This window comes from Crocuta crocuta, unplaced genomic scaffold (genome assembly GCF_008692635.1).
Source record: "Crocuta crocuta isolate KB4526 unplaced genomic scaffold, BGI_CrCroc_1.0 scaffold3, whole genome shotgun sequence".
NCBI lineage: Eukaryota > Metazoa > Chordata > Mammalia > Carnivora > Hyaenidae > Crocuta > Crocuta crocuta.
In genome coordinates this window covers 6,669,808-6,682,509 of record NW_027529934.1, presented here as the reverse complement: position 1 = coordinate 6,682,509, position 12,702 = coordinate 6,669,808, and the positions used below count along the sequence as shown (strand labels likewise).

The following is a 12,702-nucleotide window of genomic DNA, read 5'->3' as shown; positions in this document are numbered from 1 at the left end:
CCCACCCCTCCCCCGCCCGGCTGCCCCCTGCCCCCCAGTCACAGGCACTGCTAGGGGACAGTGGCGGCCAGAACTGGAGCGCTGGAACGACGGAGAAATACTCGCGCCTCGACCGTGAGCTCCAGTTGGCCAACTCCCATTTCATCGAGGAGCAGCAGGCGCAGCAGCAGGTACCCAAGACCCACGGGGGGTGCTGGGAGCCAGGGTGCCCCCCACCCCCCAGTTCCTCTGCCAGCCAGGGGCTCATCCTGCGTCTGCACGTGCCCTGGACCTCCTTCACAGCACGACCTTGTCGAGAGATCCAAGCTTGATTAGATCTCTCAGGAAAAGCTGACCAGACATCCTCAACTGTCAGACAAGGCCCCTGATTTAAAAAAAAAAAAAAACCACACACAGAAAACTAGCAACTTCTTTCCTCACCTCCACTTGTATACTCCGTTTTTTTGTTCATTTCAACAAAGGCACTTTCAGAAAAATGGAGTCCTTGTGTTTTCATTGAAAATTATTGTGAGTTCCATTATATGTAAAGTGATTGCTCTGGCGGAGGTTATACAGCAGAAGGGAAGAAAGGTGGCTTATGTTCACATTGTTGCTTTTGATATGTAGCTGTATTTTAAAAAGGAAGCTGATAACAGTGTATCTGGGGATTTGAGGGTTTTCTGTGCGTTGAAACTACTGGTGCTTAAATATTAAGCTGTACGTATACATGTAGGATTGTGTGTTCTCTTTCCATTAGCATCCCTGTTTAACCAGTTGTCTACTTAAATTGCCGTTAATCAAGTAAACTTTTGTTATATATAAAAAAAAAAGAGGAGGCCACAGCACAATTAAAAGTAATTATCACTTAGTGGCTGTCCTTGAGACAGCTCACCGCCACAGGGCCGCCTCTTGGTTTGTCTTTGAGCAGGAAGGAAAGGACTCTATGTGCAGCGTTCCCACATTCAGATTTGCCAGGCTCTCTCTCATAGTTAGGCTGTGACAGTCTGTTGTGGACTGAGACCTTGACCCTGGCCTGGGCTTCCTCTTCCCAAATACCCGGTGGCTTAGTGGTAATTGCATAGGTGCTTTTGGCCCCGTGTTGGACTCGAGCCAAGCAGCGCCAGTCCCCCGTGGTGGCTTCAGGGCCTGCTGGCTGTTGACGAGTTGGATCAGCAGGCGGTATCAGGGGCCTGACAACCCAGCCTTTGGAGCAGTGTGTTCTCAGAGGCGATGGTCTGCTCCTTGGATTTCTGGGCTTTGCTTCTGAATGAGAATTGTCCCAAGTTGGCAAAGACGTGAGCAGCTGCTAGTGTACCGGGATTGGAGCCAGGTAAGATGGGTCCTCACTGCTTATTTCCCATTTCCCTGGCACCAGCTGATTGTGGGGCAGCAGGATGAGCAGTTGGAGCTGGTCTCCGGCAGCATCGGGGTGCTGAAGAACATGTCCCAGCGCATCGGAGGGGAGCTGGAGGAGCAGGCAGTGTGAGTATGGACACGCCCCTCTTGCTGCAGGGAAGCTGAGGGACAGAGCCATCCTCAGAGACCCCTAGAAAGCCCAACAGTTACATGGCTATTGAAACCAAAAGCTGTTTTCCATATAGTTGCATCTTCATTCTGGCTTGCAGACTAACCTCCCCCATAGAAGCCAATTTATCAGATAACATTTTCAACAAGGTTTAGGCAGAGTTATTCCCATGATTAGTGTTACACCTTGCAAAAACAGATCCAGACTCCTCTGAGCGGATTCTTGGAGTGTCCCAATGAATGGGAGCATGAGACGGATCTGGCTTTTGTAACCTTCCTGGAGATTTGGGTCCCGAGGAAGATAGGACATGAGCTGACCTCACATCATCACCCCTTGACTCTTCCGCTCTATCCAACAAAACTTGCTTTGCATCTTAATCTTTATGAAAAAAAGTTTATAAATTTAACCTCAATAAAAAATCTTCCCTCTCAAAACTAAAAAGTGAACACAGAGCAAACAAGAAAAAACAACTGGGTTTATTTGGTTTTCCCTCGGCACGGTCTCCTTTTGTGCTTGGAAGTATGACCCCAAAAGCATCGTTCTAAAATGGGTTCATTTCACAAAATTTTTTTCTCTGAAAAAATAAGACCATCTACTAGGATATTTCAGAACCTCTCCAGCTTCTTAATTAAGTTCAGCATATTCGTTTGTTCTTCATAAATTCAAAGTGGGCATCTGCTCTGCTGGAGCTCTTGGGTGTTGACAGAGGAGTGAAAGAACAGACCATCTTTGCCCTCAGAGAGTTTACCATTTACTGCATAGAACGGATGTTCTACAAATGGTGAGAGTCATTAAGTGGTGACAGAGAGGTAAGAGGTGACGGAGAAGTAAGGGGGAAGGACATGGAACCTTGGGAGCCCTCACTTAGCCCAAGCTGCAGACCTGACTTAGCCCAGGTCCCTGAGAAGATGTGGTTAACTGGAAGCTGAAGGATGAGTAGAAGGTGTCCCCGTGGAAGGTTGGGGGTAAGGGGAGGGCCGACCCGGGATTAGAGAGAGTGAGAAAGTGCATGATGCAGAAAGGCTTAGGGCATGGGGGCGGGGAGGGGTGCAGAAGTCAAGGCAGGGAGGCCTGAGAAGCCCTGTTAAGGGGTTAGGACTTTGTCTTCTGAGGGTCATGTTGTGTTAGGAAGGACACTATGGTCAGGTTTACACTTCAGGGAGGCCCATCATGCTGTGGTTTAAAAAAAATTTTTTTTTAACATTTATTTTTGAGGGGGAGAGAGAGAAAGCACAAGCTGTGGGGGAATGGAGAGAGAGAAGGAGACACAGAATCTGAAGCAGGCTCCAGGCTCTGAGCTGAGCCTGACGCGGGGCTTGAACCCATGAACTGTGAGATCATGATCTGAGCTGAAGTCGGATAGTTAGCCGACTGAGGCACCCAGGCGCCCCATCTAGCTGCGGATTAGATGACCAGCACTAGTGGAGCGAGACTGGAGGCAGGGAGACTAGCTGGGAAACTGCAAGAGCAGGAATCTAGGCATGCGCATGTAATTTCTGTCTAAAATGCATTCTTCTCCTAAAATGCCAGTTCGGGGATGGGAAAGGACTGATTGCCTGAACTCCTTGGGCTTCGGCAGGTAATAGAGAAGCCTGGTAGACTCCCAGTTAAAGATGGTGACTTTGAACACACCAAACACACCTTCTATCTCCGCTCCTTCCCTAAAGCCCACTAGAGCGCTAGCAGAGGGATTTTTTTTTTATGGCATAAAACCTAGGGGACATAGAGCATGAAATAAACACTAAGCATAACACTTTAGATCCTGGATGGTTACCGACTCCACAGACCAGAGAAAGCTGAGCCCTTAGCCAGCCGGCTGTGGGGAGAGCCAAGGAGCAAGTGTGGTTCCCGCCACGAACCACCAGCTGGGAAGAGCATTCACTCGCTGAAGACTGCATGAGCCCCCAAAGGGGTTCTCCTCTCACCGCAACAAAGTCATGTTGGAAGGAAGGAGGAGGAGGTCTGGGGTGGATGCAGAGACAGGGAAGGAAATGGAAGCAGAATGAAGCCCTAGCGTTGTTAGCATGGAGTCAGCAGGATGGGATTTTGGTGCAAGCATTTACTTTAGAAAGTCGAAAAGGCCCGAGAGTAGACTGGGAGGGGTTGGAGCAGTTATCCTAGGGGGCAGGAAACAGCCGTGGTGGTTGTATTTTCGTTTTGTTTTATGAAAAGCCTTAATGTACTATTTAGCTCTTTTAAAAAAAAATTTTTTTTTGTTTTATTTTGAGACCGAGAGAGACAGAGCATGAGTCGGGGAGGGGCAGAGAGAGAGGGAGACACAGAATATGAGCCACCCAGGCGTCCCTATTTAGCTCTTTAAAGTGTGTGTTGGGGCGCCTTAGTTAGTTAAGCATCTGACTTCGGCTCAGGTCATGATCTCAGTTTGTGGGTTCAAGCCCCTTGTTGGGTTCTGAACTGACAGCTCAGAGCCTGAAGCCTGTTTCAGATTCTGTGCCTCCCCCTCTCTCTCTCAAAAAATAAATAAACAATTAAAAATATATTAAAAAAATAATAAAGTGTGTGTCACTTCGGCAAAAAAAAGTAAATTCAAAAGAGAACACATGGGTCTTGGACTCTGACTGTGTCCCCTGGGACATGTAGCCACCAGCAGCTGTGGCCATCAGCCACGTAAAACATTGTCAGTCTGAACTGAGATGCGGCTAAAGTGTAAATGCACCAGACTTTGAAGACTTACTATGAAAAAAAAAAAGAAACATAAAGTAGCTTGTGAATGATTTTTTTAATATTGATTACATATTGAAACGGTAATATTTTGGCTGTATTAATAAAACAGACTATGAAAATTAATTTCATCCTTTTTGTTTTAAATGTGGCTATTAGTATGAATTAGCATATCGGACTCACAGTCTGTTTCTTTTGGACAGCGCCGAGGAGATAGAGCTGAGCTAGAAACCTACTTAGTGGGTGTCCTTGGGCTGGAGGCTGGGTGACTGGCCTCGTCCTCAGTCAGGAAAGTCAGGCCCGGCATACAAAGGTGGCTCTTGTGTTCTCAGCGTTTGGCCCTGCCTGGATAGGTCTGCAGCCGCAGGGCCAACATGCTACCAGGATCTAAGATGAGCTAATAATGTTTTAATGTGAAAATTCAGGTAAGGGACAAAGACTTGCTTATTTAGTTGTCAACATGGACTTTATTTAGTAATTGACTTAATGAGGAGTCGGTTGCCCCAAATCTGGCAAGGCCGTCAGGTGCTTCCTGTGGGCACAGACCAAACCCAGGACTTTCTAGCCGCCATTGATGCTGTCAGAGCACTAGAGCCTTAGAGCCTTGGTACCCATCTATACCTGAGATGATCCCGTGCTAACCCGAAGATGAGAAGTCTGGAATGTTTAGTAATTTATGAAGTAAACACTGTTGGGATAAGAGTATGTTGGTGTTTCTTTCCCAGCTGCACCTTGGACAGCAAATAGTGTCAGCTTCCTGGAGCTGCTTCCCCTGGTAGGAAAACACTGGCTTCTCTGCGGGTGTAGATGAGGAGTGCACACCGTCAGGAGTGTCAGGCCTGGGGCCTCCCAGCTTTATGACTAAGCACAGAGTGCGTCACAGGCGATGATTAAAGTATGTTCGGCTCCTGTCGCCCTGAAGTGCTTTGAGTTATGATCTGGTGCTCACAAGACTCCAGCAGGGAAGCTACCCCGTTTTACAGATGTGGAAACCGTGCCAAAGAGTTGTGCGGTGCCTCGTCAAGGTAGTAGGGGAAGCAGGTGGCAAAGCCTGGTTGTCTGACCTCACGCAGCCTGTTTCTAGAGCGCTGCATTGCCACTAAGCTTCTCTTATTGGGTCAGTCACGTCCACACTGCCTGGTCTACAATCCTAAAATCTAGAAAGTTCTAAAAAAATTTTTTTTAAAAAAAGTTTTCAGCAAGCTCATATTACAGAAAACCTGACCTGACCGCAGCTATGATTCCTCGTGGTTTTCTCTGCAGAAATATTAACATGTTTGATTATGGGGTCTGCCCCAGACCCTGCTGGCGAGTGTTGGCTAACATATAGCATATGTAACTCATTACTTTTTTAAATTCCCCAAATCCTGAAATCAAAAACCATGTCTTGTGCTAAGGATTTTGGATAATAGATTAGGGGCTTGACCCAGTCCCCACATTACCTGTTTGAGGTTTGCTAAGACTGGGGTGCAGCTAGAAGCTAATTTACACAACCGCTGCCGCAACTTTGTGCTTACTGGCTCCCCCTCCATGTCTGCTTCCCTTTCCAGTATGTTGGATGATTTCTCCCACGAGTTGGAGAGCACTCAGTCCCGGCTGGACAATGTGATGAAGAAACTCGCAAAAGTATCTCACATGACCAGTGGTATGTATTGCATGTAAAGCTTAAGAATTCCTACTTACTTCTAGAAACACGGTCTGTCGGGTTCTCACAGGTGTGCCCCTGCAGATCTCTCTCCTGTGGTACGTTTTTGGTCCTGCTCTTTCTCTCTCTTATTTATTTCTGAGAGAGAGAACAGCGTGAGCAGGGGAGGGTCAGAGAGAGAGAGGGAGACACAGAATCTGAAGCAGGCTTCAGGCTCTGAGCTGTCAGCACAGAGCCCGGCGCGGGGCTCGAACCCACGAACCGTGAGATCATGACCTGAGCTGAAGTCGGACGCTTAACCGACTGAGCCACCCAGGCGCCCCCGTCCTGCTCTCTTCTCTGAGAAGGAAGACTGCTACGCACAGGCCTCATCTGCCGCTTGTGGCTTCACCAGAGAAGTGGTTTTTGTGGCACAAGGCCGGCAGTGGTGGGGGCTTTGCTCCTAGTGGAGCCACTCTCTTGGCAATTACAGAATCCTCTGTTCTTTCCTTTTCTTCCCTTTCCTTTTCCTTTTCCTNGCTCGAACCCACGAACCGTGAGATCATGACCTGAGCTGAAGTCGGACGCTTAACCGACTGAGCCACCCAGGCGCCCCCGTCCTGCTCTCTTCTCTGAGAAGGAAGACTGCTACGCACAGGCCTCATCTGCCGCTTGTGGCTTCACCAGAGAAGTGGTTTTTGTGGCACAAGGCCGGCAGTGGTGGGGGCTTTGCTCCTAGTGGAGCCACTCTCTTGGCAATTACAAAATCCTCTGTTCTTTCCTTTTCTTTCCTTTCCTTTTCCTTTTCCTTTTCCTTTTCTTATTTCCTTTTCTTATTTCCTTGCCAGAATGGGGAACTTCTTATAAAACAGTGATGAAAAAGCTGGTTACTGTTTCTCCTGGACTTTCTTTTATTGAAAAACTCCTACCATTTCAGAATAAGATGGCCGTACAGATCTAATTTCAGTTGTTTCCAGGGGCACCTGGGTGGCTCCATCGGTTAAGCATCTGACTCTTAATTTCAGCCCAGGTCATGATCTCACTGTTCTCATAGTTTGTGAGATCGAGCCCCGTGTCGGACTCTGTGCTGACAGCAGGATCCTGCCTGTGATTCTCTCTCTCTGCCCCTCCCCCGCTCTCAGTGCGTGCATTCTCTCTCTCTTTCTCAAAATAAATTAACTTAAAAAAAATCGTAAAAAAATTGTTTTCACTTAAACCCATAAGTGAAATATTCTGGCAGATTTGTGTCAGAATGGGGATGAAGAAATTTTAACAGTTTTCAAATTGGTCACTATGTGGGAAGATGTGTTCAATGACTCTATTTGCTGATGGCAGCAACCCACCTCCCCTAGTACATTAGAAATACTATATTTTGCAGTCAAAGAAAATCCAGTATCTCCTTTCTTCATTAGTGGGTGGGGGTGGCTTGGTGAAGGGAGGGGCTGAGGTAGTCTTTGAGGTGAAGTACACCTTGTTAAAGCAGAGCACGCAGCTCCCCCGCTCGAACTTGCCTTGTTTCCTGATGCCTCGTTCTTTGGTGGGTTCCCCCCTACAAGGATGTGCGTTTTGGGGTCTAATGGTTCATTCAGCCTTCTGCGCTAAGACTTAAATACAGAGATGTATTTGCTTTCCAGCACTTTAACTCATAGTCAAGTTAAAGAACGGTTGTCTGGGGCTCAGCCTCTATCTGTAAAAGATAGGTTGTTGCCCATATCTTCAGAGCACTGTGGACGTTAAGTGAAATAATAGTAATTAATGTACAAGGGTTTAAAGTGTCTCCCATGTATTAGTACTTAATGTTTGTTTTTTAAAAGAAATAGGAAGATGGGTAGAATATGGCCCTGCGGGGCAAAGGTCCTGTTTTTTATCCAGGACGCTTGTAGCCAGACTTAGTTCCTTCTTCTCCCCAGGGACAAATACCTTTATGCCTCTAGCAGCTCTTCATTGCCTAAAGCAGGCACAGGCTTAGTTAGCCTTTCACACACTTAGAGAAAGGTTTGCAAAGCCTTCTTCCCTATTCCTCTCTTCTCTCCTCTTCCACCTCCATCCCTCTACTTAAAATAAGTAACGAAGTATTACGTAACCGGTGTAAACCCCAGGCCTCTCTCTAGTGTATGTAGTAGTCACAAAGTCAAGTAGCTACTTCAGCACGAGTTTTGTTTGGGGAAGAGCAAAGAACAAAGGCGCACTGTGTCTTTGTTTCTCAGCATTCCGGGTATGAATAATTTAGAAAAGTACTTGCATTGTGATAAGCCGTTCAGTGTGTATAAATAGCACTGAGCTTTGCTTATGCTTCATGCGACTTTATTCTGAAAGAAAAGTTTGGGGAGCAAAGTAGGGACTTCAGTTCTGTTTGTCTAAGAAAACAGGCAGGAAAGGGAGCGTTTAGCTTGAAAGGCCCTTCAGTTTGGACAGCTTGCCAGTGGTTTTCACGTTAAGCATTGCTTGCTCTCAAAAGAAAGATTGCTCAGGGCCTCCTGCTTGGTGCTCTTGGCTTTAGGTCGACAACAAGCCAGTTTGTATTTGTCCCTGTTCTCTGCTGTAACGTCCGGGCAAGTTCTTCTGAATCGGTACTTAAAGTATATGAAGACACACTGATGTCTGATCAGCACACACGCCGCACACAGTTCTGGAGACTCAGAACATCTGCCCTCCCCATGGCTGGCTGCTTCGTGGGAGAAATCAGCCAAGATGCCACACTTGCTTTGTTGAGCGACCCAAGGAAAGCATATTCTTTTGAGTAGATACGGAGGTTTTCTTCCCCTCACTTTCCAAAATGTTTTTATCCTTTCTCTTTAGGGGAGGAAGATATACTGGGAGGGGAAAAACACCTGCCATCGGAGCTCTCTTTGTTCCTGTCGACTTTTTGAAGCAGGTCTTGCGCTTGCAAAGCTGGTTAGGCTTTTCCCTTGGGAGCACAGAAGCCTTTGTGGTTAGGAGGCCCCCCTTCTGGGGAGAAGTCAGCCAGTGAGGTTACCTGAGTGAGGTTACCTGGTTCACATAGCAGCTTAGCACTTCAAAGGAAAATGGCTTTAAAGGAGCGTTCCTGGGCTGTGCTGGCCTGTGTGAGGGACATTCTCCTTGAAAACCCCTGTTTAATGCAGCTACGGAAGAGAAAGTGACTGGAGGTGGGAGGGGGGTGGGGAGAGGCTGATGGAAAGCCAAAAAGTAGAAAACTGGTTCAATGTTGGGAATCAGGGGTTGAGAATGTCAGGACGGGGGTGGGGGTCAGGAGCAGGGACATGTGTGAGGTTGGGGGGCAGGGATGGTTAGGAAGCAATTACCTTGACTGTTTTGTCCTGGAAGAATATCAACTCATCATTTTAATGAGTGTTTCGAGATTATTGTAGGCATTTTTAAATAGATGAAAGAATGCTAGATTAACTCAAGTTTTCTTGACCAGTGAAATGATAGTTAAAACAGATTAAAAATCTTATCTGAGTAGGCCAGCTCTGCCTCCCGTGCCCATTGGGCTAGTCCTGTTCAGACAAGGAATGAACAGACTTGGGGACTTTGCCCTAATCACAGTTACTAAGTGAGTTTCTAGCGTGTCTGAAGTAGAGCAAGGTGATCACCACTAAGAAGGTACTTACTTTGCTTACTGTCACTTGGTGGCGGTCTGTTGGGCGTCTTTATGATTTTGCTACCCGTGACAGTTAGATCATTTAAGTACTTGGTTTGTGGACTTAGCACTGCTTTGAGGAAAGCTTTGCAATCTATTTTTCCTAGATTCAGACCTTCTTATACTGTGGTCTTCGATAGCCACAGTGCACTAGAACCTGCAGGCCTTCAAGTAGACTTTTGATGAATCTGTTTACCTTCATATTTCTGTTTAAATGGAGCGCTCCTCTCCAGCAGCAGAACTACATTTTCATAGGCCAGCGAAAGTCCATTCTGTCATTGTGACCCTTCGTAGAAAGACTGCTTGTTCTTTCTACCTCCACAAGTTCAGGAGGCATCCTGGCAACGGCAGCACCCTGGGCCCCCAGCCCGGCCCAGGGTGAGCCTGGGGCCCAGGGTGAGCAAGGGTGTTCGTGTTTCCTGCCAGGCAGGTGGGGGATTGCGGGTGGAGCCGGGGCCCCGCTGGGGTCTGTGTGGGCCCTTCTGTTCCTCCGAGCCTCCTTGCACTCGGCGTCTAGATGGACTCTAGCTCAGTTTCCGGTGCTTGTTCTAAAGTGTTGGTAGGGCAGGTTTCAGAGAAGACGTTCCACTCAGATGCAGCGGTAAGCTGTGTAAGTGGCTTCGCCAGTGACCCTTCCTGGCGGGGTGTGGTGTAGACGTGATCGTGCACATGGGCCCCGGAGTGTGCTTTCTCAGCTCTTGTTTCCTGGAGTGACCAGCGGGAGCTTTCTCCCTCTTTCCATCCCCCCTAGTGCCCATGGAGCAAAGAACATGATTCTCATTGAATGAAGGGATTTGGCTTCGGTGGAGGATTAACGCGAACGGGCTGTGGTCTGTAGTGCCAGCGCCGGCAGCGTGCCAGGGGCATGGCCCCCGCAGCAGCCGGCAGAGAGCCACGGGCCTTCGTGAAGGACCTGAGGCGCGGGGCGCGTGCTGGGTAGAGGCCACGGTCGGGGGGGGGGAGGACCGGCAGAGCGGTGGGTGCCCGTGCGGCGCGGGCCCAGACGGTCCTCTGTGGCCCTGTCGTCGGCACTCCGGCCCCTTTCTGCTTCGGGGAGTTGCATGTGACTGTACCTTGGGGACCGCGGAGTCCCGGGAGCGCTAATCCTCGTGTCCTGCCTTCCAGACCGGCGCCAGTGGTGCGCCATCGCCGTCCTCTTCGTGGTCCTGCTGGTCGTGCTGGTCCTCCTCCTCGTGCTGTGACGCGGCCGGCGCGGCCCCTCCTGCACTCGGCCCCGGGCAGGCGGCGGGCGGCGCCCGGTGTTGCGGTCCCCTCCCGCTCCTCTCCGGAAGCCGCCGCCCGCACCGACCTCCCTCCTCGTGACCCCAGCACCGACAGCCGCTCTGACCCGGCACCGGCAGGGCCGCGGGGAAGGCCGGGCGGACGACTGTGCGCTCCTGGCGGGCCCGGCCCGCTCCGAGGACGGCTCGCCACTGCTTAGCCTCCCAGGCCTCGCGCCCCGAGGACGGCCTCTGAGGAATCCAGAAAGTTCCGCACACTCGACTAGCGCTTGCTGTTGCTCATTCCATCCGTCTTTGGCAGCTGTTTCCTCCTACCCAGACCCTTCCCCCGGCTCTGACGGCACACCGGCCGGAGTGCGGGCTCCCGGGCACATTTCATTCCCACTGTGGCAGCGGCCCTCGGCCCCTGACAGCCAGTCGCTGATGGGGACAGAAGGCCCAGGAAGCAGTTTGTGACAGAAAATGCACCGATCCATTTTTCAGGGATAAGCGCTGGGATACAATTGCTCTTCCAGGCACATTATTTTGTGGTAGAGATAACTAATGGAGAATAAAGGAGAGCACTAGGCTTTGGGGTGCTAACACCTGGTGGCTTGAACTGCAGGGAGGAGAGGGCGGCGGGACCGAGTCTGCACAGCTGAGGGAAGGCTGGGTGAGGTCGCCGGAGGTCAGAGCCTTGCCGAATTCACGTTGCTATCCTGGTGCAACTTGTATTTTTAGGACCGCCTTTAACTGTACGGCTATGGTGCACTTGAATGGGTTAGGGTCCCGGGCCGGCCTCATCGACGGTTAGGTCACTCCTGCGGCACTCCGCACTGGGGGTGGGGACGGTCACGGTCAGGAGGGGTTAGTACATCATTAGCACAGCAGCACTCGCTCAGAAACCGTAAAGACAAAAAAAGCTAGTTCTGACCCAGACTTCTCTTACCTGTGAGTGATGGCAAGAATGGGTAGGTGAACTTGAGGGCTTTTCTCCCCAAGATGACAACTCGTTTTTCTTTATCATCCATTCAAATAACTGAGCCAATCCAAATTTAAATAATGGATGCTTTAATTGAGTTTTAGTAGCTGAAACTGCTGAGATGCTAAATTTCGGGCTTCTGATGACTTTTTAAATGCCTCCAACGCACACAATGTGTCTACAGGGTGTTGTAATAGCCTCCCTGATGCTGTCACCGCTGCAGAAGCAGCAGCTGACCCAGAGCCTGGGCGGGGAGGCCGTGGCTGTCCTCGCCGTCATTTTCCTGCACTCGGAAAGCACAGCCAACATCCGGATAGAGCTCTAGCTTGGACTTCGCGTTTCCTCATCTCTTGGGGTCCACTCCTCAGCATGCTGGGTTGGTTTTTTTTTTCCTTTTAATCTTTTTCTTGTTTTGTTTGTATTATTCATTTGCTTTGGGCTTCCCTCCCCCTCCCCCCCTTTTTTGTGATTTGCAATGATGTACCTGCCCAGCTGACTTTTGACTTGCACTTTTTAATAAATATTTGTAACAGTTTTTTAAAGAAGGGTATTTTCTCATGGTTAGGATTGTGGTAGGTAAGGAAATCTGCCTGTTGATGAAAGCTAAAAGCAGATTTATAAAACTAAAAGGGTGGTTGACATCCACGTTTACACTCAACTCTATCTGATATAGAAATAAGTTATTTTTTTGAAATTAGCAAAAAAAAAAGATTACTACAAAGGGCTTCAGATATAGGGTACTAGATTATTCGTTTTACAGAGTTTTGAGACTCATTCCAATAGTCTTCTCTAAACTTAGAACAGGGATGGTCCTTAGAGTTGCATTAAAATACGCAGGTCTTTGTTACACATAAGTGGGGACCTCGTCCCAGTACTGTGATCCACGCTCCACGTCCCAGAGGCAGCGGGCATCCTAATGACCTGTATGACTATGCTCTTTACAAGCCACACCCTTGTCCTCCTGTTACCACATTTACTGGGTCCTGCACAACTGTCACGTGTGTCAGTGGGACTTGTTGGGAATATGCCTGGTCATGAGTGAGTAAGATGCTTCCCTGATGTCCAGCG

At 49.1% G+C, this 12,702-nt stretch overlaps 1 protein-coding gene across 2 annotated transcripts in view; it reads left to right on the top strand.

Moving 5' to 3' along the window:
* The window catches only part of STX6 (syntaxin 6), a 53,665-nt gene that overhangs the window by 37,786 nt on the left and 3,177 nt on the right, over positions 1-12,702 (top strand). Inside the window, exons 5-8 of one of the 2 annotated variants that reach the window (XM_077763226.1) lie at positions 45-170; positions 1,355-1,461; positions 5,737-5,831; positions 10,558-12,170. In XM_077763226.1, coding sequence (XP_077619352.1) covers positions 45-170; positions 1,355-1,461; positions 5,737-5,831; positions 10,558-10,634 — 405 coding nt within the window. In that variant the 3' untranslated portion in view covers positions 10,635-12,170. Of the gene's footprint in view, positions 1-44; positions 171-1,354; positions 1,462-5,736; positions 5,832-10,557; positions 12,171-12,702 lie in introns of those variants that run through there. The other variant, XM_077763225.1, reaches the window with a different exon arrangement.